This window comes from Thunnus albacares, chromosome 24, assembly GCF_914725855.1.
Source record: "Thunnus albacares chromosome 24, fThuAlb1.1, whole genome shotgun sequence".
NCBI classification, from domain to species: domain Eukaryota; kingdom Metazoa; phylum Chordata; class Actinopteri; order Scombriformes; family Scombridae; genus Thunnus; species Thunnus albacares.
In genome coordinates, this window is record NC_058129.1 from 20417495 (window position 1) to 20444994 (window position 27500).

Genomic DNA, 27500 nt, shown 5'->3' on the forward strand with positions numbered 1-27500 from the left:
CCATGAGCCTCAGCTGCTGATATTTCCGATATTTTCTAACAGTTTAATCTTTCATACTGTCCTCCTTCAGGCTCTGAACAACATGGAGGCTCAACATGCTAAAAACACGCCACATAGCTGCAACACGGAGAACACGGAGAACACGGAGAACGCGGAGAACACGGAGAACACGGAGAACGCAGAGAACACAGAGAACACGGAGCACACAGAGCACACAGAGAACACAGAGAACACAGAGAACACAGAGAACACGGAGAACACGGAGCACACAGAGCACACAGAGAACACGGAGAACACGGAGAACACAGAGAACACAGAGAACACGGAGAACACGGAGAACACAGAGAACGCAGAGAACGCAGAGAACACAGAGAACACGGAGCACACAGAGAACACGGAGAACACAGAGAACACAGAGAACGCAGAGAACACAGAGAACACGGAGCACACAGAGAACACAGAGAACACGGAGAACACGGAGAACACGGAGAACACGGAGCACACGGAGAACGCGGAGAACACAGAGAACACGGAGCACACGGAGAACACGGAGCACACGGAGAACGCGGAGAACACGGAGAACACAGAGAACACGGAGAACACGGAGCACACGGAGAACACGGAGAACGCGGAGAACACGGAGCACACGGTTTCTTCTGAAACACAGAGAGACACAGAGGATGAGGATGAAGAAGAAGAAGAGTTGATGAGGACAGAGGAAGAGTGGAGCGAAGATGAACAGACTCCATCTCCCACAATCCCTCAGGGCGGCACACCTTCATCACATGACAGCCACTGTGTGCAGGAGAAGCCTGCAGCTGAGACGTATCTCTGTCGCCCACTAGCAGAACAGGATGTACCACTGGAGGCAGAGCCGCAGGAAGAAGACACCTGTCTGTCTGAAGAAGAGGATTGTGGGACGTGTAGTCCAGAGCAGCTGCTGCAGGAGACTGTAGACAGACTGAAGACTGTGATGGAGACAGACGGCTGGAGAGAGAGACAGACAGGTGAGTCTGACTCACCTGTCTGTCTCTCTCACTTTCTGACATCAAGCAAACTGTTCATGATTAAATCGTTCATGTTTTTAATTTCCTGTCGCCAGGTGAGAGGAAGGGGGCGGAGCTTCTGGAGGCTGCAGAGCAGGTGGGAGGCTCGATTCACCACTTGGTGGATGCTGTGAGACACTGAACAGGTGACTCATGTTCAGGTTATAAAAACTGTTTATTCTGTCAACATTCATATAAATAAAGACGAGTGTAAAGGTACAAAAGGTTCTGATATTAATGAAACAACAACAGTACCTGAAGTCTCACCTGAGACTCGAGCTTCAGGCTGTTTAATCGTATGGAAGTCTGCAGCTGCCAAAATTACATTAAAATCATTTCATCAAACTTTTATTTTACATTTGTGTGCATGATGTGTACACATTAAAATTAATATTTTAAAATCCAGTTTTCATTTTCATTTCAAAATAATACGCTAAAATTTAAATTAAAAATACATTTCATGTCTTAAAAAAGAATAAAATTTGAAATCCATTTAAAATTTTTACTTTCATGATGTGACAAGACAAAATAAAATGTCTTAGATTCAAATAATAAAAGTTTGTAAAACATAATTTTACTTCCATGATGTTTTTTAAATGATGAATGATTCAATCTTAGAACAGGATATAAAACAGTAATAAATGAATATTAGATGAAATGATTGATGTTTGGCAGCTGTAGACTTCATGCAGCCTCGTTAATAAACTGACAGAAGGTTTCTATGGTGTTTCATTACAATCCATCTGCAAATTAGTGGATATAAAAACTGTATGTTAAATGTATTGATTCATTTTAATTGATGCATTAATAACCTCAAAGTAAAAATAAATGTTTAAATATATATTCTGTCTTTAAATGTTGAATTACTACAGTGTTTCCCACAGAATTATATTCTATCTGTTGTGGTCCCGGCTGGGGGGGATTCGCTTTCTTAAATCAATTATTGAATCATACTGTTTATGAGATGCTCCACTGCAGATAGCAGGCAGCTATGTACAGCTAACCTTGACAACCCAGCTGTATTCTGACAGTGTTGTGTCAACAACATGGACTGACTTCGAGACAACTTGCAGGTTTCCGCCATTGTATTGCAAGTTGAAGAATCAGGGAATTAAAAAAAAAAGTAATTCAATATGTTTTCTAAACTAAAATGTGTTCTGCAAGTAGCATCGCTACTTTAAGGAATAGCTCAGCATGCAGTCGAGAGAGAGAGGGAGAGAGAGAGAGAGACGGTCTGCGGCGCACACAGAAGCAGGGACGAGCCAGAGGATGACGGCCACCCAGAACCGGAGCAACCCGCCATCCAGAGAGAAACACACTGAGACCAGGAGACACGAGAGCAGCTGCTTGCTAACAGTTAGAGCAGAGAGCGGGAGACGTGAGAGCAGCTGCTTGCTAACAGTTAGAGCAGAGAGCGGGAGACGTGAGAGCAGCTGCTTGCTAACAGTTAGAGCAGAGAGCGGGAGACGTGAGAGCAGCTGCTTGCTAACAGTTAGAGCAGAGAGCGGGAGACGTGAGAGCAGCTGCTTGCTAACAGTTAGAGTACAGAGCGGGAGACGTGAGAGCAGCTGCTTGCTAACAGTTAGAGCACAGAGCGGGAGACGTGAGAGCAGCTGCTTGCTAACAGTTAGAGCACAGAGCGGGAGACGTGAGAGCAGCTGCTTGCTAACAGTTAGAGCAGAAAGCGGGAGACGTGAGAGCAGCTGCTTGCTAACAGTTAGAGCACAGAGCAGCAGACATGAGAGCAGCTGCTTGCTAACAGTTAGAGCAGAGAGCGGGAGACGTGAGAGCAGCTGCTTGCTAACAGTTAGAGCACAGAGCGGGAGACGTGAGAGCAGCTGCTTGCTAACAGTTAGAGCACAGAGCGGGAGACGTGAGAGCAGCTGCTTGCTAACAGTTAGAGCAGAGAGCGGGAGACGTGAGAGCAGCTGCTTGCTAACAGTTAGAGCAGACAGCGGGAGACGTGAGTGTGCATGGAGAGGAGGGGCTACTCACAAACAGATCCGTTGTCAATGTGTTTGTGTGTGTGTGAGCGAGAGCGGGGCAACGGGGCTCAGCGAATCAATGCGCTGTATGCAGCTCTACTATGAAATAAGACTTCACCCATTTTAAATAATTTAAAAAATAAATAAATGTTAAAAAATAGAAAATCAATAAGTGGCAGTCAGTGCTGATATTGTGGCGGCCGCCACAAATAAATGAATGTATGGGAAACCCTGTAATATATTTTTTAACAATAATATATAATCTGAACTTTGATTTCGGTAACTTCACTCATGTTTAAATGAGTTTTAAATATATTTTACAGTCATTTCAAGACAAGAAAACAGAATTAACTGGTGAAATTAATCTTTTATAATTAATTGTATACTTTGAGTTTATAAATGCGTAATTTAACAATTTGTTAATACATTTATGAAAGTTTTTCAAGTTGAACCCTGTAATTACTGACATATTTCAGACTCCAGAGAAACAAGCAATTTCCTGCCCAGTTGTCATGGAGACAGATGACACATTTTTTATTCTTCTTTCATAATCAGATCGATCAGATTTAACAATAACATCATTATTCTTTGATCATTAAACACCCGACTTTTATGTTGTCTTTAATTTCCTGAGTTTATTAATGAGGCTGCTACCTGAACAGGTATCCTGCTACCTGAACAGGTATCCTGCTACTGAACAGGTATCCTGCTACCTGAACAGGTATCCTGCTCCATGACAGGTATCCTGCTCCATGACAGGTATCCTGCTACCTGAACAGGTATCCTGCTACCTGAACAGGTATCCTGCTCCATGACAGGTATCCTGCTCCATGACAGGTATCCTGCTACCTGAACAGGTATCCTGCTACTGAACAGGTATCCTGCTACCTGAACAGGTAACCTGCTACCTGAACAGGTAACCTGCTACCTGAACAGGTATCCTGCTACTGAACAGGTATCCTGCTACCTGAACAGGTATCCTGCTACCTGAACAGGTAACCTGCTACTGAACAGGTATCCTGCTACCTGAACAGGTATCCTGCTACTGAACAGGTAACCTGCTACCTGAACAGGTATCCTGCTACCTGAACAGGTATCCTGCTACCTGAACAGGTAACCTGCTACTGAACAGGTAACCTGCTACCCGAACAGGTATCCTGCTCCATGACAGGTATCCTGCTCTATGACAGGTATCCTGCTACCTGAACAGGTATCCTGCTCCATGACAGGTATCCTGCTCCATGACAGGTATCCTGCTACCTGAACAGGTATCCTGCTACCTGAACAGGTATCCTGCTACCTGAACAGGTAACCTGCTACCTGAACAGGTATCCTGCTACCTGAACAGGTAACCTGCTACTGAACAGGTATCCTGCTACCTGAACAGGTATCCTGCTACTGAACAGGTATCCTGCTACCTGAACAGGTAACCTGCTACCTGAACAGGTGACTTGCTACCTGAACAGGTAACCTGCTACCAGGACAGGTATCCTGCTACCTGAACAGGTATCCTGCTACTTGAACAGGTATCCTGCTACCTGAACAGGTGACTTGCTACCAGGGCAGGTATCCTGCTACTGAACAGGTATCCTGCTTCCTGAACAGGTGACTTGCTACCTGAACAGGTAACCTGCTACCTGAACAGGTATCCTGCTACTGAACAGGTAACCTGCTACCTGAACAGGTAACCTGCTACCTGAACAGGTATCCTGCTACTGAACAGGTAACCTGCTACCTGAACAGGTAACCTGCTACCTGAACAGGTAACCTGCTACTGAACAGGTAACCTGCTACCTGAACAGGTAACCTGCTACCTGAACAGGTATCCTGCTACCTGAACAGGTATCCTGCTACCTGAACAGGTAACCTGCTACCTGAACAGGTAACCTGCTACCTGAACAGGTATCCTGCTACCTGAACAAGTATCCTGCTCCAGGACAGGTAACCTGCTACCTGAACAGGTAACCTGCTACCTGAACAGGTATCCTGCTACTGAACAGGTATCCTGCTACTGAACAGGTATCCTGCTCCAGGACAGGTATCCTGCTACTGAACAGGTATCCTGCTACTGAACAGGTAACCTGCTACTGAACAGGTAACCTGCTACTGAACAGGTATCCTGCTACCTTTAAGAAAAGGTAACTTACTACCCGAAAAGGTGTGCTACCTTCTAGACTTCTCACAGGCCCGCCCCCTCCGGCCCCTCCCCCGGCGGGGTGAGGGGGGATGGGCCTGTGGGGGTGGCAGGAGGGAGGTGCCTGTCCGACGCAGGCCTTCCCTCCTGGGCTGTGGGGGCGTGGCCTGAGTCCTGGATCTCCTCTTGGGGGGCGGCGGCCGTGTCCTCTCCCTCCGCCCCCCCCTCCCCTGCTCCGACCTGGTGGGAGGGGGTGGAGGCGGGGGTGGAGGCGGGGCTTGAGACGTCCTGCCCCGCCTCCTCACCGTGTCCTGTTTATCAGTCTGAGCGGAGTCCCTTCTGAGCGTGCCCAGGATGAAGTGTCTGCCATTGGTGTGGCTGAAACTGTCTGATGACCTCTGACTTTTGACCACGGAGGGGCCGGAGCCCCCCTCCCCAGGCAGCTTCTCGGTGTTCAGGTCTGGACTCAGACTACGGAACAGCTGACGGACACACGGTGGCGGGGGAGTGGAGGAGGCGGAGCCTCTGCGCCACAGGAAGCCTTTGGGGGCGTTCTTCAGGATGCGGTTGCTGCTGAGGTCGTAGAACTTGACAGGAAGACGTTTGTATTTGACCTTTAACCCCTGGAGGTCAAGCGGACGCCTCTTCTTCCTGCAGCGTTTAGGGGTGGAGCCTGGTGGAGGTGTGCACGTAGAGGCAGGGCCAGTGGGGGAACAGAGCAGGTAAACCAGAGAGGTGCGAGGTTGCAGCGGCGTGATGATGTTCGAGTACGATGGAGGAAGGCAGCGCCAGCTCTGCATGTCAGGAGTCCTCTCTGCAACGTCCTGATAGGCTGGAGCGACACCGGTGGGTGGGGCCTCTGGCTGACGGACAGCTGGGACGACCACCCGCACAGTCTGAGTGCTGTGACTCACTTTGACCACCTGAAGAACGAAAAAATAGGTGATGGAGACGTTTTTATGACAAGGACTGTTACTGAATGCTCGTCACTCACCTGACACCTGGACGCCACTCTGAAGCTCCGCCTCCTCCTCCTGACACACACAGAGTCACCTTCATCCTGGTCCAATAAGGGAAGGACACCGGTATCTGACCCCGCCCCATTGTTCTCACCGTGCCCCTTCCTGTTTTGGCTCCTCCTTCCGTATCTGACAGTGATGACATCAGCAGAATCAATAATATTGATTTTATATCAGAAGTAGTTAAAGTTAGATTATAATATAAGTTAACACATTATAATAATATTAATATTAAAGGCATCCGTTTCCATCGCTATGCTGATGACACACAGCTTTACGTCGCCGTGTCTCCTGATGACTCGGCCGGTCGAAGCCTCGTTAACTGTCTTCTAGATATCACGTCATGGACGGCAGAGAAGTTTTTACAGCTCAACCAGGACTAAACTGAAGTCTTGGTCATTGGTGCTGAAGCTCTGTCAACAGGTGAAAAACTTGGGAGTCGTCTTTGACTCAGATCTCAGTTTTGAACTTCACATTAGAAATATCACTAAGAATTCAGTTTATCATTTAAAAACATTGCCAGAGTGCGACCGTTCCTCCCTCGAGCCAATACAGAGACACTACTGCACACTTTCTAACCCTGCAGGACTATTGTAACGCTCTGCTTTCTGGTCTCCCTACGAAGAACTACTTCACTTACTCACTTTAACACATCTCTTCCTTTCTTATTTCCTTTAGTATTTTCTTACTGTAACATATTACAGTATGTTTCTTTTACTATTACTAAAGATGAGTTTTTTTGGCATGTTGCTTTTATTTGAGAGTCAGTGTAGTGAGAAACACGGGTGGGGGGCGGTGGGGGGTCACCTGCAGTAGGTGTCCCCCAGCCGGGAACTGTGTCGTGGACGTGGCGGTTGGTATTATTAATATAGATCAGTGTTATATAACTAACAAAACTGACTTATGAGGAATTAATGTGTTCAAACTTAAAGCCAAATCAAAAAAGGTATAACACGTATCTTTTTAACCTAGCCTTTCTATAGCATCATGTTTGAACCATATCCGCCATCTTTAAGACATTTTATTCCATTTTTTCATGATTATGTCTTTTAAGAGTTTTAGCTGTTTCCTCTTTAATCTATTCTTGTCGTCTCTTTTAATGCAATGCACTGTTTTCAGTTTTCTTGTTTGCCTCCTTTTATTCTACACATGTAATCCTGTTTAATGTTCTTAATGTCTCTCATTTGTTTTTTATCTCTTTAATGTGAAGCAATTTGAGCTTAATTCTGTATGAAAGATGCTATACAAATAAAGTTATTATTATTATTATTGTTATAGATGAATCAGCATTTTGTTTCCTAGAAACGTTTTAGTGCTGTGTTTCCAACAGTTACTGAGGTCAACGACCTTTTAACAGCTGTAGAAATCATCATGTTAATAGAGTTGTTGTGTAGTGTTAGTGCCTGTATTCAAAGATCTGTTAGTCCTTTTATAGCAGGTTTTAATCTTGTGCTTTGACTTTTGTTTGTTAGGATGTCCTTTAGTTTACATTTGGATGACAGTTTGTGCTTTTAAAGATATTTTCAGAACAGTAATTCATCTACATACAGGTGGATGCTCTGACAAAAAACAAAACGAGCGCTCCCAGAAGCCACAACACACTGCAGTAGGAAGCCAGTCCAGTGGCTAAACAGCGTTTACATGCCTTAAGCACTCCCACTATCCCGCTAGTTAGTAACATTTGTTTTATTTCTTTCTTTCAGGAGGTGTGGGGAGTCAGGCAATGGTAGGGAAACACTGCACATAACGTGAAGACTTTTAACTTGTCTGGTCGGGCGAGTAAATTTCTCTTCCACTCATCCTATTAAAACATACGCTTGTCCCAGACAGGCGGAAAAACCGTAATGTTGAGCCCTGTATCCAACTCCATATTACAGTATATGTTAGATTATATATAACAATATATTTTACTTTATATGACAGACTGCATATTACAGTATATGTTAGATTATATGTAACAGCATGGGTTATATATATGTTATATATCAGACTGTATATAACCTGGCCAGAGACTCGCTGTCGAAGTAGCAGATGAATCGTCCCCGTCTGAACTGTCGGACCAGTTTGTCCACCTTCTGCTCATCCTCCTGTTCTACCTGGGCCCAGGTCTTCCCCCTGAAGGATTCTGGGATATGTTCCGGTGCCGGCAGCACTTCCTCAATCGGAAGATTCCAGAAGCCTTTGTCCTGCCTGGCCCCGCCCCCTACCCTCTGCTCACTGTGGAGGGCGGAGTCTAGCTGGTACGAATACACCTGGTCCTCCAGGTTCACCTGAACATCCATTAGATGGCTGAGGTCCTGCCCCTCGGTCTGGTTCACCTGGACAGGTGTGTCACTGAGTGTTTGACCTCGCTGTAAAACCACCTGGAGAGAAAAGATCCAGCTTCAGAACAAAAACGGAACAAACTGGTGCCTCCAGCTGGCAGTTACCTGACAGTTACCTGCACAGGTGAGTCCCAGTCGTCACTCTGTGTTCCCAGGGAGAGAGGAGGGCTGATGTGGAAGCTCTCTGTCTCCTCCTGCTGGCAGGGAGTGGAACTGACACCATAACAACACACCTGAATCACCTGAAGTTCAACACAAACATGAAACATTTACTTCACTTCAAACATCTGAACATCAATTTACCTCTGTGAACAAGATAGTATCTCCTATAAACAAGATAGTACCCTCTGAAAACAAGATAGTACCCTCTGAAAACAAGATAGTAACTTCTGTAAACAAGATAGTACCCTCTGAAAACAAGATAGTAACTTCTGAAAACAAGATAGTACCCTCTGAAAACAAGATAGTAACCTCTGTAAACAAGATAGTACCCTCTGAAAACAAGATAGTAACTTCTGTAAACAAGATAGTAACCTCGGTAAACAAGATAGTACCCTCTGAAAACAAGATAGTAACTTCTGTAAACAAGAGAGTACCCTCTGAAAACAAGATGGTACCCTCTGAAATCAAGATAGTACCCTATGAAAACAAGATAGTACCCTCTGAAAACAAGATAGTAACCTCTGAAATCAAGATAGTACCCTCTGAAAACAAGATAGTACCCTCTGAAATCAAGATAGTACCCTCTGTAAACAAGATAGTACCCTCTGAAAACAAGATAGTAACTTCTGTAAACAAGATAGTACCCTCTGAAAACAAGATAGTAACTTCTATAAACAAGATAGTACCCTCTGAAAACAAGATAGTAACCTCTGTAAACAAGATAGTACCCTCTGAAAACAAGATAGTAACCTCTGTAAACAAGAGAGTACCCTCTGAAAACAAGATAGTAACCTCTGTAAACAAGAGAGTACCCTCTGAAATCAAGATAGTAACCTCTGTAAACAAGATAGTACCCTCTGTAAACAAGATAGTACCCTCTGAAAACAAGATAGTAACTTCTGTAAACAAGAGAGTACCCTCTGAAAACAAGATGGTAACTTCTGTAAACAAGAGAGTACCCTCTGAAATCAAGATAGTACCCTCTGAAAACAAGATAGTACCCTCTGAAAACAAGATAGTACCCTCTGAAAACAAGATAGTACCCTCTGAAATCAAGATAGTACCCTCTGAAAACAAGATAGTAACTTCTGTAAACAAGATAGTACCCTCTGAAAACAAGATAGTAACCTCTGTAAACAAGATAGTACCCTCTGAAAACAAGATAGTAACTTCTGTAAACAAGAGAGTACCCTCTGAAAACAAGATGGTAACTTCTGTAAACAAGAGAGTACCCTCTGAAAACAAGATGGTACCCTCTGAAATCAAGATAGTACCCTCTGAAAACAAGATAGTACCCTCTGAAATCAAGATAGTACCCTCTGAAAACAAGATAGTACCCTCTGAAATCAAGATAGTACCCTCTGAAAACAAGATAGTACCCTCTGAAAACAAGATAGTACCCTCTGAAAACAAGATAGTAACTTCTGTAAACAAGATAGTACCCTCTGAAAACAAGATAGTACCCTCTGAAATCAAGATAGTACCCTCTGAAAACAAGATAGTACCCTCTGAAAACAAGAGAGTACCCTCTGAAAACAAGATGGTAACTTCTGTAAACAAGATAGTACCCTCTGAAATCAAGATAGTACCCTCTGAAAACAAGATAGTACCCTCTGAAATCAAGATAGTACCCTCTGAAAACAAGATAGTACCCTCTGAAAACAAGATAGTACCCTCTGAAAACAAGATAGTACCCTCTGAAATCAAGATAGTACCCTCTGAAAACAAGATAGTACCCTCTGAAAACAAGATAGTACCCTCTGAAAACAAGATAGTAACTTCTGTAAACAAGATAGTACCCTCTGAAAACAAGATAGTACCCTCTGAAATCAAGATAGTACCCTCTGAAATCAAGATAGTACCCTCTGAAAACAAGATAGTAACCTCTGAAAACAAGATAGTAACTTCTGTAAACAAGACAGTACCCTCTGAAAACAAGACAGTAACTTCTGTAAACAAGATAGTACCCTCTGAAAACAAGATAGTAACCTCTGAAAACAAGATAGTACCCTCTGAAAACAAGATAGTAACCTCTGAAAACAAGATAGTACCCTCTGAAAACAAGATAGTAACTTCTGTAAACAAGAGAGTACCCACTGAAAACAAGATAGTACCCTCTGAAAACAAGATAGTACCCTCTGAAAACAAGATAGTACCCTCTGAAAACAAGATGGTACCCTCTGAAATCAAGATAGTACCCTCTGAAAACAAGATAGTACCCTCTGAAAACAAGGTAGTAATTTCTGTGAACAGGATAACTTCTGTAAACTAGGTAATAGTTACTGTGAACAAAATAACTGCTGTAAACAAGATCGTAACTTCTGTAAAGAGATAACTTCTGTGAACAAATAATTAACTTGTGTGAACAAGATAATGCGTAAACAAGACAAACAACAACACTGATGGTAACAGACAGACATACCTCCTCGATGGTTTGGTCCAGAGGGTCAGTGTGGTCCGAGGAGAAGGCCTCCTCTTTATGAGCCTCCCACCTCTCCTTCTGCCAGCTCCACCAGGGCCGCAGCTCTGAGGGGGCCCGGGGCCCAGAGCCAGTCCTGGGGCCGAGGCCTGAACTTGGGCCGGGGCCCACACTCAGCCAGGGTCGCAGCTCTGAGGGGGCCCGGGGCTCAGAGCCAGTCCCGGGGCCGAGGCCTGAACATGGGCCAGGGCCCACCCTCAGCCAGGGTCGCAGCTCTGAGGGGGCCTGGGGCCCAGAGCCAGGACCCCAGGGTGAAGGTGAGGAGTTGGAGGAGTCGCTGTTTTTCCTCCTGTCCGTCTTCCTGTGGGCTTTCCTGTGGACAGAGGGTGGGGCCCGAGTGTGCGGGGGCAGAGCTTGAGTGTGTGGGGGCGGGGTATGAGTGTGTGATGACTGTGTGTGCCCTGCAGGGTTGGTCTCTCTTCCCTCCTGCTCCCTGATTGGTGCAGACAGCAGCTCCTGTCTTGCCCCATCTGTGACTCCGTCTGCTGATTGGCTGCAGGTGCCGGCCTCTTCCTGCTGATTGGCCGGCTGACTGGATGTGTCATCAGAGCTGGACAGGTGTTCACGAGTACCCAGTGACCGGCTGTTGTCGTCAGATAAATGGAGTTCATCAAGCTCCTCCCTCGGCAACGGAGGGGCAGAGACTGATGGGAGGTCGGCATGAGACGGCCTGGTTGTCACAAAAACACACAGGTGTAAATAAATAAATATAGGTGTGCGTGTTTACATCACCTGAGGTCAAGTGGATTTGTTATCTAGGGTTGCGGTGCGAGTGTGTTTGTTTTGGTTATCTAAGGCGTTGTAGCAGTGCGGGTGTATTTGTTTTGTAACCTTGGATTATTGTAGCAGGGCAGGTGAGTTAATTTGTTACCTGGGGTCGTTGTAGCAGGGCAGGTGCGTTAATTTGTTACCTGGGGTCGTTGTAGCAGGGCAGGTGCGTTAATTTGTTACCTGGGGTCGTTGTAGCAGGGCAGGTGCGTTAATTTGTTACCTGGGGTCGTTGTAGCAGGGCAGGTGCGTTAATTTGTTACCTGGGGTCGTTGTAGTGGGGCAGATGTGTTAATTTGTTACCTGGGGTCGTTGTAGTGGGGCAGGTGCGTTAATTTGTTACCTGGGGTCGTTGTAGTGGGGCAGATGTGTTAATTTGTTACCTGGGGTCGTTGTAGTGGGGCAGATGTGTTAATTTGTTACCTGGGGTCGTTGTAGTGGGGCAGATGTGTTTGTTTTGTTACCTGGGGTCGTTGTAGCGGTGTGGGTGGTGCTGCAGGACATCCTGCAGGAAGCGCTCTAGCAGGGTTAGTTTGGTTCTGCTGCTGCTGGCTGAGGAGACGCTGCTGGAGCCTCGGGAGGACGCCCGGACAGAATCCAGGTGTCTGAGACTGGACAGGTGCTGAGAGAGACGCATGATGACGTCGGCAGGTTAATGAGCTGCAGCAGAGGTCACATGACTCAGCAGCATAGGTGAGGTGTTCGTACCTGGTCCAGGTTGCTGTAGAGGACTCTGCAGTAGCCACAGTAACCCTGTCTGCTGGGCTGACACCTGGATGGACCTGGCTGAGACTCCACCCACATCCTTCCAGACAGACAGAGACATGTTCACAGATAAAACTGCTTATTTTTATTATCGATTTTTCTATTGATCATTCAATTTATAAAACATCAGAAAATGTTTCATTTGACCAAAGCACAAATATTCAGTTTACAAGAGAAAAACTGAAAATCTGAAACATTTTGCAAACCAGATGATTTTTAATGTTTTCACTCAGATTTAAATTGTACTTTGTGTTGACTGGTTGATGGTTTCAGGTGTGAAACATGTTGGAGTGATTGATGGTTTCAGGTGTGAAACATGTTGGCTGGTTGATGGTTTCAGGTGTGAAACGTGTTGGTGTGATTGATGGTTTGATGTTTAAGGTGTGAGCGTGTTGGCGTGAGTGATGGTTTGATGGTTTCAGGTGTGAAACGTGTTGGCCTGACTGATGGTTTCAGGTGTGAGCGTGTTGGCATGATTGATGGTTTGATGGTTTCAGGTGTGAAACGTGTCGAAGTGACTGATGGTTTCAGGTGTGAGTGTGTTGGCGTGATTGATGGTTTGATGGTTTCAGGTGTGAAATGTGTTGGCGTGATTGATGGTTTGATGGTTTCAGGTGTGAGCATGTTGGCGTGATTGATGGTTTGATGGTTTCAGGTGTGAGCGTGTTGAAGTGATTGATGGTTTCAGGTGTGAGCGTGTTGGCGTGATTGATGGTTTGATGGTTTCAGGTGTGAATGTGTTGGTGTGATTGATGGTTTGATGGTTTCAGGTGTGAGCGTGTTGGCGTGATTGATGGTTTGATGGTTTCAGGTGTGAACGTGACAGACAGGTAATGGAGTCAGTATCATGTGCTGGCCAGCAGGGGGCAGAAACACAGGTAACATCGGGTGATTTCAAACACCTGTGACCTCAGGTGGAGAGTTGGTTATGAACTGGTAAACAAATCAAACTTGGAGTCGACTCACCTGACAGACCTCACCTGTCTTAGGTGTTTTCACATGATCGACACACTGAATCACACTGAGCCTGCTGGTTAGATGAGCTGCTAAATTTCATCATTATCATTAATGAGAATAATCAACAGGTAGACTCACCTGCTGGTAGACTCCGCCTTCCTCTGGTCATCTGACACACACACACACACACACACACACACACACACACACACACACACACACACACCCAGATGTAACCAGACAGTGAAATGAATGAAATCTGAAAATCTGATAAACAGTGTTTGAGTTTTTACCTTCATCAGAAGAATCTGACATCCTGCTGTTGCCTGAAGGTCTGAAACACACACGTTATATATTGTTATTTATTATTGTTATTATAATATAGCATTTATTATTTTTATGAAACATGAAGTCTGTTATATCAGATCAATTAATGTGATATAAAGAGCGACTGATCAATATCAGCTGAAATCAATAAGATGATTCATTTAACTCTGTAACAATTAATACAAACATATCATCTTCATCATTATTATAATTATTATTATTATCATTAGTTACAAGTTCCTTAAAGAAATCATGGACATAGTGATGTCATCAATGCAATCAATGATTGACATCTTGAATTTATTGATTATCTGAGATCATTAATCACACCTGGAGTCAGTGAAGTATGTGTCCAATTAGACGGCTCCATGCTGTAACCAACGGTAACCAGGTGAGGGGTCCAGGTGCAGAGTCCATGAGCCTGAGAGACAAATAAAGGGCTCTCAGTCTTCCTGCCTGATCTTCATCATTAACCCTCCAAACATTAAAGAGTAAGTACACACCGGAAACCATCCCATAATATTTAAAAACTGCAGCACAAGGCGTGACTGTAGGGGGCGTGGCCTCGTGGCTACGTGGTATGTGACAGGGGTCAGGGGTCACTGACTGACCAGCGCTCAGTGTAGCATGAGCACATGTAGAGCGAACAGAGACTCTGTGTGTCCGTCGTTCCACTACACGGTACCGGCTCGGCTCGACTCCTCTGGTACCAGATAGTAGCCCCTCAGTGTAGGGCGGGGTTTACAGTGTGACAGTCGCTGATTGGTCAATCGCAGCACAGCAGCTTCAGCTTGTGTGCCGATTTATCCATAACAAAAGGAAGTACTCGCGTATTAATGTAGGAGCAGTTTAGGACTCGGGGCGGACGTTTCTCTTCTATGATAATGTTAAAAGTAAAGTTAGGCTTTGTTGTCGGCTTCCAGACTCGTTTGAAAATAGATGTGAAAATAAGAGAGAGACAGTTCGGCGGTGGTTGAGAGAAATAAAACGTATTTTCTGATTGTCTCATGATGATTACGTTCTAAAGCACAAATAAATAACCATCAAACACTCAACAGATGATTCACTGCAGAGACAGACGTATTCTTTCATTTTCTTCCTCTGTGATTCATTTTCTTCCTGGTACCAACCAGGTACCAACCAGGTAACAACCAGGTACCAACCAGGTAACAACCAGGTACCAAGTACCAGGTACCAACCAGGTAACAACCAGGTACCAACCAGGTACCAACCAGGTACCAAGTACCAGGTACCAACCAGGTAACAACCAGGTACCAAGTACCAGGTACCATCCAGGTACCAAGTAACAAGTACCAACCAGGTAACAACCAGGCACCAAGTACCAGGTACCAACCAGGTAACAACCAGGTACCAAGTACCAGGTACCATCCAGGTACCAAGTAACAAGTACCAACCAGGTAACAACCAGGTACCAAGTACCAGGTACCAACCAGGTAACAACCAGGTACCAACCAGGTACCAACCAAGTACCAACCAGGTAACAACCAGGTAGCAAGTACCAGGTACCAACCAGGTACCAAGTACCAAGTACCAGGTACCAACCAGGTAACAACCAGGTACCAAGTACCAAGTACCAACCAGCAGTGTTTCCCCTTGGTTGAGTGGTTTGGCCTGGCGGGGGGGAAGGGTATTAGCAGCCACAAATTTCACCGTTCTCTATTTCTTCTATTTTCTATTTTTGTTTAGCGTCATCAGGTTAGGCTAACCTATTGTTGCTAACGTTGGAACTAACCCCCAAGCTGCATCGTCCATTAACTGACACACTGTAGTCTGTACTGTAAAAAAAGACGAGAGAAGAGAGAGAGCACCAGCGAGAGAGAGTGTGAGAGAGAGACTGCCAGTGAATCAGATCAATAAAACTTTAATTTCTGATTGTTTCACAGCGGTTACGTTCCGGAAGACAAATAAACACACCCACACCTCCACTCGACCCTGCGGCTGAACGCCGCACCACCTGATTTGGTCTGAATACAGCCTTACTGTAAACCTTTTCCTCTGCTCTGCTCACATTTACTGTCACTTTTCTGACGCTCGCTCTCTCGCTTAATAACTCACTTACGTACTGCCCTTATCTTTAAAAGGAGCTACGCAACCTGCAGTTTCCATGGCAACGACACAGACGTTGACTCACGGTTCGAAACAGCCCTGCTCAGAGGCTTCCAAACGCTATTGATTTCCAAATTAATGGATATTTGGTGTTATTTTTGGTATTTAAAAAAATATTTTTTAAATAACCCACGCCAGGCCTGTACTATTATAGGGGAAACACTGAACCAGGCACCAGGTACTAGGTACCAACCAGGTGCCAGGTACTATCCACAACTTTTGCCTACTAGAAAACCAAAAAAGGCAAGCAGAGAGTTGAACTGATACCACGCAGTGGAAAAGGGGCTTTTGACCGTCACTAGAACAGTCAAGGCTCTCTGTAAAGGTTCTGTGTGGTTCTGATATTTATACTCAGCAGCTGATATGAAATATTCTACAATATTCTTACGTCAGGGTTAGAGAAACTCAAGCAGACACAAATCTTAACTCTTATTACTTCCTTCATGTTGTGTGTTCTATGTTATTAATACTGCAGCACTTTGAGTTTCGTTACGAATGAAAAGTCCCAATAAATTCATTATTATTACATTAATTTAGAGCAAAACTGTAGTTTTTACACACATTATGTGTGTTGTTGTAAAATCAGCTGTATTAACATCACGTGGCAACAGAGACGTGTGTGTGTGATCACGTGTTCAGTGTTTGGTGTGCAGTTACTCTTTAAACAGGTTATTGATCACACTTTGATTATTTCTGACACCAAACTGACTCTCTGACGTTGACCAATCACAGCACAGCTGTGACTCCGCTGTGATTGGCTGACAGGCCGCACCGCGCTGTGATTGGCTGTTGTTATGAAGCTAACTAGCTTCGGCGCTAACAGCTCCGTTTGAACGCGACACATCGAACCCGGGTTATCTCCGGGTCGACCCGGGCTCGAGCCTCGCGGTAACCATGGTAACCACGGTGACGCTGCTGGTGACGTGTCTCCGCCGTTACCTCGGCTGTTAGCTTAGCAGCCGGCTAGCTGTTAGCATGCTTTTAGCCTGTTAGCTGTGCAGCTGTCACACGAAGAAGCTGATCGGCTGCTTCACAGTAATGAGACGGATTATCAATGATCGATGATTGATCAGTTTGTTTACCTGTTGTTTGTTGTTGTTTACTTTCAGACAGAATAAAGTCTCCTTCCTGCCGCCGCGCGCTGCTCTGTTTAGTTTCCGGTCCGCTTCTTCTTCTGCTGCTAAAACCCCGGGAGAGTCTGACAGGAGCGCTGATGCCGCCGCCAACAGGTCACAGAGAGAACTACATACTGATTATTGCTACTGACTGTTGTTCCTGTTTAAATCTAAACAGGTCACACGGAGAACTACAACTATTAAAATGGTTTTTAATCAATTTCAATCACTTTATATTCTGTTAAACCGAAACATTTTAAAACTAGAAACTCTTGACAGTTTAAACAAAATGACATTAAATGTGAAACTACACCAGTTAGTTTTGGTTACTTTTCAAACATAAAATCTCTGACAGCTCTGTGGGCTTTTATACACTCACTCTGACCTTGTTTGGGGATTAAATCTTACATTTTGTTCTTGAAATGTTTCAATTTTTTTTTTTTTTTAAATTAATCAGCTTCAGTATTTCTGTTCACAGCAGCCTGGAAACTGAAACCATCATGTAGGAATATGAAACTGATCAGTTTAGTCAATTTCATGTTAATATTTTAAAAATTCAGACACATTTGGTGTAAATATAGAAACAGAACAAACTTGTTTCCTGTTTCCAGAGTTTAACTCCTGACAGCGTGGGGATGATTTACACACAGTATTAAATCACTTAACAGAGAAAGACTTTAAATATGAAGAACTAAATGTTTGACACCAGCTGGATGATCATGTTTCATATCAGCTCCTGTAAAAACAATCTTCTCCAAACAGATTCAAACTGTTTAGAAATAAATTGAAATAAACACAGAGAACTTTTTCTGTTGAAGTGCTTTTTATTCGTGTGATGTGTGTTTTCAGATCTTGTTAAAAGCAGCGACGTCCATCGACTGAACAAAGTCCTCAAAAGCTGTGATCTGCTCCTCCAAGATGTCTGTTCCCACCTGGAACACAGAGAACACAGATGCAGGTGAGAACACAGGTGAGAACACAGGTGAGAACACAGGTGAGAACACAGGTGAGAACACAGGTGAGAACACAGGTGAGAACACAGACAACGCAGGTGAGAACACAGGTTAGTAACAGGTTCTCGCTGTAAATGAAGTTAACATGTAGTAACAGTTTTCTAAGAATATGTAAACAGGTATAAATCACAGGAGAGTTTTCACCTTGTCGTCTTCAACCACGCAGTTGATCTGCAGCTTCTTGATGCCGTAACCAACTGGGACCAGTTTAGCTGCAGGAACACAGGAGTGACAAATAGGTCACATGACTTCCTTCAACACACCCAACTCATTGTCTTAATACACACCTATAATTAATTATATTATTATATAAATAAACCTTTAAAGACAAACAGGAAGTGGAGCTGAGTTTTATCACTACTGTCCGACTTCACTCAGAACGTGACGTGTCGAGTTTTCAGATCAGAAAGTGTCATCACATCTTCAGCCGAAAGATGGTGAAGTAAGATCATCATCAAGTCTGCACGTCAGCGGCTGCACGACGCGCACTACACGCTGCACCACACTGTCACAACCAATCACAGGAATCCCTCCTGTTGATGCTGATACTCTGAGTACTACATGTAGTATTACTGTATATCTGTGTAGTACTGTGTGTAGTACCACTGTAGTTTTCTTACACTGTCCCCAGACCAGCCCGTCCATCTGAATACTGCGAACACACTCCTCCAGCTTGGACATGTCCGTCTCGTCGTCCCACGGCTTGACGTCCAATAGGATCGAGGATTTGGCGATGAGGGCGGGCTCTGAGGAGGAAGGGGAGGAGTCAGTTACCATGGAAACCAATGATGACTACAACAGCTCTGATGGGAGGACGCAGACTCTCTCAGGTAAGAAAGGTGTCCATCAGACAGTCAGCCGAAAGATGGTGATTGGATCATCATCAAGAGTCCATTTAGCCAGCTGCTTCCTGAGCTTTCTACAAGCTCACCTCAGTCTAATCATTACTGATATTGATCACCGATTGATAACGTACTCTTTGCCTTCTTGGCGGCGTATTCAGCCAGACGCTCCTCCTTCAGCCTGGTCGCCTCTGCGTCTTCCTGCAAGTCAAAGATGAGGGAGATTTAACCCACGACGCCGTAACATGACCAAACCACTGACCGCCGTGTCGTTTATGACCTCACCTCCTCGTCGGAGCCGAACAGGTCGATGTCGTCGTCATCTTCCTCCTTGGCGGGGGCGGAGCCAGATGTGCTGTCGGCCACACCTGCGGGGCCGTACTGACCCAGAGGCTTCTTCACACCTGGAAGACTGACGGACAGGAGGCGGGGTTACCTCTGGTGTCACACACCTGCGTGCCCACACTGATGACATCACTGTCCTCACCTGCTCTTCTGGCTCTGATAGGACTTGATGTGGTTGTACCAGCGGAGGGCGTGGCACAGGTCGGCCGGGGGCGCCGCTGAGATCGCCTCAAAGACGGCAACATCTGCCTGAGACGGGACGTACCTGAGGACACAAGATGAACTACAATTAAAAACACTTGAAGCAAATCAGAAAGACTTTGTTACCTGAAACATTTTATTCACAGTTTGGACTCCTGCAGGTAAACCAGGACAGTTGAAGGACAGGTGTGTCTATAAGCAGCAGTCAGGTGTCTGTAATCATTCCTCCTGTTCATACTGGATATTAAAGATCCTTTCCTTTGGATTTGATGTGTGAAAACAGAACTGGACTCTTATTGGACATCAATCATCTTAGTAACGATGTCTAAAAGATGAAGATGAAGAGATGATCTGAGCTGATACTTTCATTGATCCACAAGATTCAGCTGCTCAGTGAACGAGTCTCCAGTGTTCCCAGTGTTCCCAGCGTGTTAAAGCAGCAGTCAGGTGTCTGTAATCATTCCTCCTGTTCATACTGGATATTAAAGATCCTTCAAATGTGTTTTCAATGTTAGTGATGGAGGATAAAATCCACAGTGTGTCCACACAGTCATTTAAAGTCTGTGTGAAGCTTCTATTCAGCTTCATCAGTCTGAGTTAGTCATATCAAGTGGATATCTGACACATTTACAGTCTTTTTAGCATCAAATTCCCTCTTTGTGTTTCCTCGGACAGTGTTTCCCTGTTGAGCTGCAGGTGGAAGTATAGTAACAAAAAGAGGAACTTTGGCACTAAAAAGACTGTAACGTTGAAAGATATCTACTTGATTTGACTCATTTGGACGCTGAAGCTTCATATTAGCTTCAGATAAACTTTAAATACATGTTTGCACAGAAGGAGGACTGTGGGTTACATAGTAAGGTCATTATGAAGGATCTTCTACTGGTCAGTATGAACAGCAGGAATGATTACAGACAGATAAACAGCTTTAATGTTCATTTGATGACTGACTGATGGTTTAAGACTCACTTGATAAACTGTGAACTGTCCTTTAACGTGTTTAAAGTGAATCATCTGACAACACACAGTAACCTCAGTGACACGTTGTCGTTTCTGCTGTTAGCACCATGTGGCTCGATGCTAAACAAGGATAGCATGAAGCTTCTTCACGTCACACTGAACTATAAATAAACTACATTAAACTAAACTTTAATTCCACCATCAGCTCGCAGATGTTTCAGACTGATAGACAGTTTACAGCTTCGTATCGATTTATTTTCCATCTTTAAACTCTGTTCAGCTAACTGTAGCTAACGGCTAACTGTAGCTAACGGCTAACTGTGGCTAACTGTAGCTAACTGTGGCTAACGGCTAGCTCAACGCGGAGCCAAGATGGCGCCGAGTCTCTCCTGTTTCTCCTGTTTCTACTGTCTCTACTGTTTCTACCGGTTCTACTCTCCGGCTCTCACCCCTCTATGTAGCTGCGCTCCGACAGGAAGCCGTTCAGCACTTTAAGGCCGGAGGCGGATTTCAGGTCACCGAAGCCCATGGTGAAGAAGAAGAAGAGCCGCCGGAGGAGGAAGAAGAAGAAGGAGGAAGGAGGCGGGAGGGGCCGGCTTTATACCGGGAGACAGACCCCTCCTCACCGTACACCGCCCCGCCTCCTTCCCGCTGGGCCTGGAGGAGGAGGAGGAGGAGGAGGAGGAGGAGTCTGGTGTGGAGGAAATATAGTGAACAGGTAACTCAGATCCACCAGGTGGCCTATTACTCTCTCTGTTGCCATGACAACTGTTCCTCAGGTCAGGTGATCAAACAGGTAAATGTTGTATTTCTGTCATTTGATTCCTCTCTGTTGCTCTCTGGCCTTTATAACATTTATAACATTTATAACATTTATAACACTAATAACATTTATAACATTTATAACATTTATAACACTTATAACATTTATAACACTTATAACACTTATAACATTTATAACACTTATAACATTTATAACACTTATAACATTTATAACATTTATAACACTTATAACATTTATAACATTTATAACACTTATAACATTTATAACATTTATAACATTTATAACATTTATAACACTTATAACATTTATAACACTAATAACATTTATAACATTTATAACATTTATAACACTTATAACATTTATAACACTTATAACACTTATAACATTTATAACACTTATAACATTTATAACACTTATAACACTTATAACATTTATAACATTTATAACATTTATAACATTTATAACACTTATAAAACTTATAACATTTATAACATTTATAACATTTATAACACTTATAACATTTATAACACTTATAACACTTATAACATTTATAACACTTATAAAACTTATAACATTTATAACATTTATAACATTTATAACACTTATAACATTTATAACACTTATAAAACTTATAACATTTATAACACTTATAACATTTATAACACTTATAACATTTATAACATTTATAACACTTATAACATTTATAACATTTATAACATTTATAACATTTATAACACTTATAAAACTTATAACATTTATAACATTTATAACATTTATAACACTTATAACATTTATAACATTTATAACATTTATAACACTTATAACATTTATAACATTTATAACACTTATAACATTTATAACATTTATAACATTTATAACACTTATAACATTTATAACATTTATAACATTTATAACACTTATAAAACTTATAACATTTATAACATTTATAACATTTATAACATTTATAACACTTATAACATTTATAACATTTATAACATTTATAACACTTATAAAACTTATAACATTTATAACATTTATAACATTTATAACATTTATAACACTTATAAAACTTATAACATTTATAACACTTATAACATTTATAACACTTATAACATTTATAACACTTATAAAACTTATAACATTTATAACATTTATAACATTTATAACACTTATAACATTTATAACACTTATAACATTTATAACACTTATAAAACTTATAACATTTATAACACTTATAACATTTATAACACTTATAACATTTATAACACTTATAAAACTTATAACATTTATAACACTTATAACATTTATAACACTTATAACATTTATAACACTTATAAAACTTATAAAATTTATAACACTTATAACATTTATAACACTTATAACATTTATAACACTTATAAAACTTATAACATTTATAACATTTATAACACTTATAACATTTATAACACTTATAACATTTATAACACTTATAAAACTTATAACATTTATAACACTTATAACATTTATAACACTTATAACATTTATAACACTTATAACATTTATAACATTTATAACACTTATAACATTTATAACATTTATAACATTTATAACACTTATAAAACTTATAACATTTATAACATTTATAACACTTATAACACTTATAACATTTATAACATTTATAACATTTATAACACTTATAACATTTATAACATTTATAACATTTATAACACTTATAACATTTATAACATTTATAACATTTATAACATTTATAACACTTATAACATTTATAACATTTATAACATTTATAACACTTATAAAACTTATAACATTTATAACATTTATAACATTTATAACATTTATAACACTTATAAAACTTATAACATTTATAACATTTATAACATTTATAACTGTTTTTCCTCGTTGGAGTCTCTGAGGACAGAAGATGTTATACAGACCGTTAAGCTCTCTGAGGATAATCTGTCATTTATATATTATACATACAAATAAAACTGGTTTGACTTGAAATGTTAAAACTCTCTCAGTCAGAGTTTAGTGAATTATTTCCAACATTTTGTCTTGAGATGATAAAATAACAGGCGGTTTCATTACAGCATGTTGTTGTTATTGAAACAACCAGACTGTCAATTACAACATTATTTCATCCTGTTTCAGTAAAAACAATATTAACGTTGTTAACGACAGTTTAATGTGAATATTAATCTTCACTGACCTGCAGTCAGTTTGTTTAATGTGACAGAAGCAGGAAGTCTTTATAAACGGACCTGCAGCAGCTGCTGTAAATGTAAATGTGATGTAAATCATCTCAGATCAGTTTCAGGTGAGAACAGGCGACACACTCGACCGACCTCACACACAAAAATGCTGTCAGACCTGTCACACAGTCACATGACCCGCTCTGATTGGAAGCTGCTCCGCTATTGGCCGACAGCGTGAATGAACCTGCACACACCTGAATGATGTTAGACAGGTGAGTTTCAGTTGAACACAGAGCTCAGAGCAGAGGGCTCATCTGTCTGATGTTTGGATGTCGTGACCCCACCGCAGAAGAAGAAGAAAACAGTTTAAAGGATAAAACAGCAGAAGAAGAGTGATGGGTCAGGCTCGCAGCTCCACCTCTCCTCAGGTAACTTTAACTACCTCACCTGAACAGAGTTTACTGGGCGTGCTGCCCTGCACTGTGTCTGACAGGCTCCTGTCTGTTCTGAATAAAGGGTTAGCGAACATGAGACCGCTGTGACATCATCAGCTGCTGTCAGTAACGGCGTTTACGTTGAAGCAGACAGGATGCACGTTGTGGTTGTATCTTCATCTTGTGTCTCTCCTCTTCCTCCTCTTCACCCATTTCTTTGGCTTCAAACTCAACACAGAAACAAAATATATCACAGAAAAATGTAATAAATGTGTTAAACATTCAAAATGTTTAATGGACTTGAATCATAACTTCAGTAATATGATGCGATTATTTAATGATGTAATATACATGTAAATATATTCAAACTGTGGTTCATTGGGCTCTCAGTTATCAGACTGTAGCGGGCTGGTTGCCATGGAAACTGAGCGCTCACAGACGGACGACTTTAACAGTGAAATATTGTCTGTAAATAACATCAGCTGACAGTCTACAGATAAGAGTCGTGTTATTGAGGATGTGACTCCTGGTTCTTTATGGTTTCACATACAAACGTTTCCTCAGAAAACTAACAAAGATTCAAAATGTGAACATGAAGCTTCGACATGTAAACACACAACAAAGTGTTCTGGATCAAACTGAAGTATGAAACAGGATCAGTCCTGGTTCTCATGATTCTAACAGCATCCAGGTTTCTGTGGCTCATTTCCTGCACCTGCAGAGTCTTGCAAAGTAACTCAGTACATTTACTCAACTACTGTACTGTAGTACAGTTAGAGGTACTTGTACTTTACTGGAGTATTTCCATGTGATGCTACTTTCTACATTTCAGAGGGAAATATTGTACTTTCTACTCCACTACATTTATTTGACAGCTTTAGTTACTTTTCAGATGAAGATTTGACACAATGGATAATATAACAAGCTTTTAAAATACAACACATTGTTAAAGATGAAACCAGTGGTTTCCAACCTTTTTGTCTTTTGACGTCTTACAAAAAGCAGTGTGTAGTCGGGGTCACATTTCACATGTCTATGAGTTGTTAACAGCTCCACCAAATAGTGATTTTTCCCTCTAAACTTCTCACATGCTTTCATTTCAATAAATGTTCAAATGATCCAATATTTCAGCAAAAATCAAAGATTAGAGAAAAAGTCCAAAAACTGAAAACAGATTTGTGTATCAGAACTTTGTTTTTTCTTCTTTCCTCTCCCATTAATCATCTCACCACCCCTCAGATTTATCTGCTGACCCTTTGGAGGGGCCCGACCCCTAGGTTGGGAACCACTGGACTAAACTAGCTAACTGTATATAAAGTAGTGTAAACTAGCTCCACCTCCAGCAGCTACAACAGTAACATGCTGCTCTAACACTGATGCTTCACTATTAATAATCTAATGATGTCATATATAATAATATATCAGTCAGAGGGACCAAACCACTACTTTTACTGCAATACTTTAACTACATCAAGCTCATAATACTTATGTACTTTTACTGCAATACTTTAACTACATCAAGCTCATAATACTTATGTACTTTTACTGCAATACTTTAACTACATCAAGCTCATAATACTTATGTACTTTTACTGCAATACTTTAACTACATCAAGCTCATAATACTTATGTACTTTTACTGCAATACTTTAACTACATCAAGCTCATAATACTTATGTACTTTTACTGCAATACTTTAACTACATCAAGCTCATAATACTTATGTACTTTTACTGCAGGAGGATTTTTCATGCAGGACTTTTACTTGTAATGGAGTATTTTTACATTGCTGTATTAGTACTTTTACTGCAGTAAAGGATCTGAGTACTTCATCCACCTCTGCACCTGGATCAGGTGTTTACAGGCCACAGTCTGCTGGTTCCTGTAGAGAAACCAGGATGTGATGTTTACAACATGTGAGCAGACTCAGAGCTCTGCTGGTGATACAAGTTGAAACTGGTAGAAGAAGATGAGATTATGTGTGAACTGGAATGAGGTGGAAAACATTTTAATCTGTTATATAAACAACATTCACAGGTTTTTTGTAATTATTGTATATGTTTGATTTTGCAAACTGCAATACAATTTTCAATGTTTTATGTGTTCTTTTTGCAGTACAATTGGGGGGGAAAGAAAATTATGTGATTTATTTAAACTGCTAGCAGTTAAGAGTCATATGTAATGACTTCCTGGATAAAAAGCATCCTGCAGATCACAGAAACAACTATATTTCAGCTCTTATGTTTTATGTATTTTCTGAACATGAGAACCATGAGGACTCAAAGTACTATAAAAAGAAAATACTGTACTTGAGTTCAATTTATAACCTTTATTAAATAAACTTTCAGCTCAACATCAGCAGCAAATAAAATCATCAATAATGTTATTAAAATAAATCTAGTTTGATGTTGATGTTTGAGGCAGATTATGTCTCCTGACTCACTGAATCAAACCTCATTTGGGAACATTTGGGAACATTTGGGAACAGTTTTGCTCGTCTTTGGCATCGTGTTTGTTGGCAGGTGAGATTCGTCCATCTTCCACCTGAATGACGTCAGTTACCGCCACACCAAACGCCACGATTGGTCCAAACCACAAGCAGCTGCTGATTTGGACGTTTATGTAGAAAAGTAGAAAAGATGGAGCTTTGACGGAAACCTTCTGAATATATTTATAAAGTCTCTGATGAATGAATCTTCTTCTTTAGAGCATCCTGAAGTGTCTCTGAACTCTGAGATGTACAGAACCACAACTTTAACATGTGAGTTAACACGTCTGTTAATGTGTATTAACTTGTGTGTTACCCTGTGTGTTCAGGTGATCCTGATGGGTTTGGACTCGGCTGGAAAGTCAACTCTGCTTGCCAAACTGCTGACAGGACAGGTGAGACTTCTCTCCACAGGTAGTGACTGTAATGTTGGATATAAGCTCAGTGGCAGAGAGTGAATATATGAGAGTTTGTCCAGGTGTGACTGACTGTCTGAACCTGCAGGTGATGGACACGTCACCTACTGTCGGATTCAATGTGGGGACTTTGGACCTGGACAAGAACACGTCTCTGACTGTCTGGGATGTCGGAGGACAAAAGAGCATGAGACCCAACTGGAGGTAAACATGAACCCAAACAAACAAATCTGCTTCTTCTGGTACCCTAACCCTATGTGAATGACTGTAAGGCTCTGGTTTCATGTCGTTACTGATGAATCTTCTTCTTCAGGTACTACCTGGACGACTGTAAGGCCCTGGTCTTTGTGGTGGACAGTAGTGATCCAGGCCGGCTCCCAGAGGCCCAGAAGGCCCTGAAGAAGGTCCTGAGTGATGAGAAGTTACGACAAGTTCCTCTGATGGTTCTGGCCAACAAGAAGGACCTGCCCAATTCCATGACCATACGAGAGGTAGGAAACACATCCCACAATGCACTGTGACATCAGCAAAGAAGAACCCAGTTACCTCAGTTGTTGATAAACATAATAATGTCAAAACGTTTGAGAGGAAGGTTGGTCCAGACAAAACCTTCT

General features: G+C 42.1%; 6 protein-coding genes and 1 long non-coding RNA gene across 8 annotated transcripts in view; 4 read left to right on the forward strand and 3 right to left on the reverse strand.

Moving 5' to 3' along the window:
• dytn (dystrotelin) overlaps positions 1-1265 on the forward strand; it is a 33679-nt gene extending 32414 nt beyond the window's left edge. The window contains exons 14-16 of the mRNA XM_044345223.1: positions 71-201; positions 244-1007; positions 1103-1265. Coding sequence (XP_044201158.1) covers positions 71-201; positions 244-1007; positions 1103-1188 — 981 coding nt within the window. The 3' untranslated portion in view covers positions 1189-1265. The remainder of the gene's footprint in view (positions 1-70; positions 202-243; positions 1008-1102) is intronic.
• Positions 1266-1582: 317 nt separating this feature from the next.
• On the forward strand, positions 1583-3887 carry LOC122976099. Its single transcript, XM_044344398.1, has 2 exons — positions 1583-3830; positions 3869-3887. The coding sequence occupies exon 1, from the start codon at positions 2241-2243 to the stop codon at positions 3156-3158; it is 918 nt and encodes a 305-aa protein (XP_044200333.1). The 5' UTR covers positions 1583-2240; the 3' UTR covers positions 3159-3830; positions 3869-3887.
• Positions 3549-4369, reverse strand: LOC122976135. Of its 2 annotated transcripts, none has more exons than XR_006400816.1 (2): positions 4292-4369; positions 3549-4136 (listed from the first exon to the last, which is right to left on the reverse strand). It is a non-coding gene; the product is annotated as an uncharacterized LOC122976135 (long non-coding RNA). The 2 variants fall into 2 exon arrangements; XR_006400815.1 differs by having other exon boundaries at positions 4234-4308.
• Positions 4370-5102: 733 nt separating this feature from the next.
• Positions 5103-17910, reverse strand: zdbf2 (zinc finger, DBF-type containing 2). The gene is made up of 11 exons (XM_044344351.1): positions 17176-17910; positions 14297-14387; positions 13933-13973; positions 13778-13808; positions 12626-12722; positions 12382-12539; positions 11093-11819; positions 8625-8750; positions 8186-8547; positions 6160-6313; positions 5103-6088 (listed from the first exon to the last, which is right to left on the reverse strand). The coding sequence occupies exons 3-11, from the start codon at positions 13952-13954 to the stop codon at positions 5195-5197; spliced, it is 2571 nt and encodes an 856-aa protein (XP_044200286.1). The 5' UTR covers positions 13955-13973; positions 14297-14387; positions 17176-17910; the 3' UTR covers positions 5103-5194.
• Positions 17911-18012: 102 nt separating this feature from the next.
• On the reverse strand, positions 18013-21161 carry eef1b2 (eukaryotic translation elongation factor 1 beta 2). Its single transcript, XM_044344403.1, has 7 exons — positions 21019-21161; positions 19551-19673; positions 19349-19475; positions 19198-19264; positions 18842-18967; positions 18366-18433; positions 18013-18140 (listed from the first exon to the last, which is right to left on the reverse strand). Exons 1-7 carry the CDS (start codon positions 21096-21098, stop codon positions 18054-18056), a joined length of 678 nt encoding a protein of 225 aa, XP_044200338.1. The 5' UTR covers positions 21099-21161; the 3' UTR covers positions 18013-18053.
• LOC122976122 (putative ATP-dependent RNA helicase DHX57) lies at positions 21097-23786 on the forward strand. The gene is made up of 2 exons (XM_044344438.1): positions 21097-21287; positions 23660-23786. The coding sequence occupies exons 1-2, from the start codon at positions 21097-21099 to the stop codon at positions 23784-23786; spliced, it is 318 nt and encodes a 105-aa protein (XP_044200373.1).
• A 45-nt stretch (positions 23787-23831) lies between these two features.
• arl11 (ADP-ribosylation factor-like 11) overlaps positions 23832-27500 on the forward strand; it is a 4529-nt gene continuing 860 nt past the window's right edge. The window contains exons 1-4 of the mRNA XM_044344416.1: positions 23832-23976; positions 26800-26865; positions 26975-27090; positions 27200-27377. Of these exons, the coding sequence (XP_044200351.1) occupies positions 23944-23976; positions 26800-26865; positions 26975-27090; positions 27200-27377 (393 nt within the window). The 5' untranslated portion in view covers positions 23832-23943. The remainder of the gene's footprint in view (positions 23977-26799; positions 26866-26974; positions 27091-27199; positions 27378-27500) is intronic.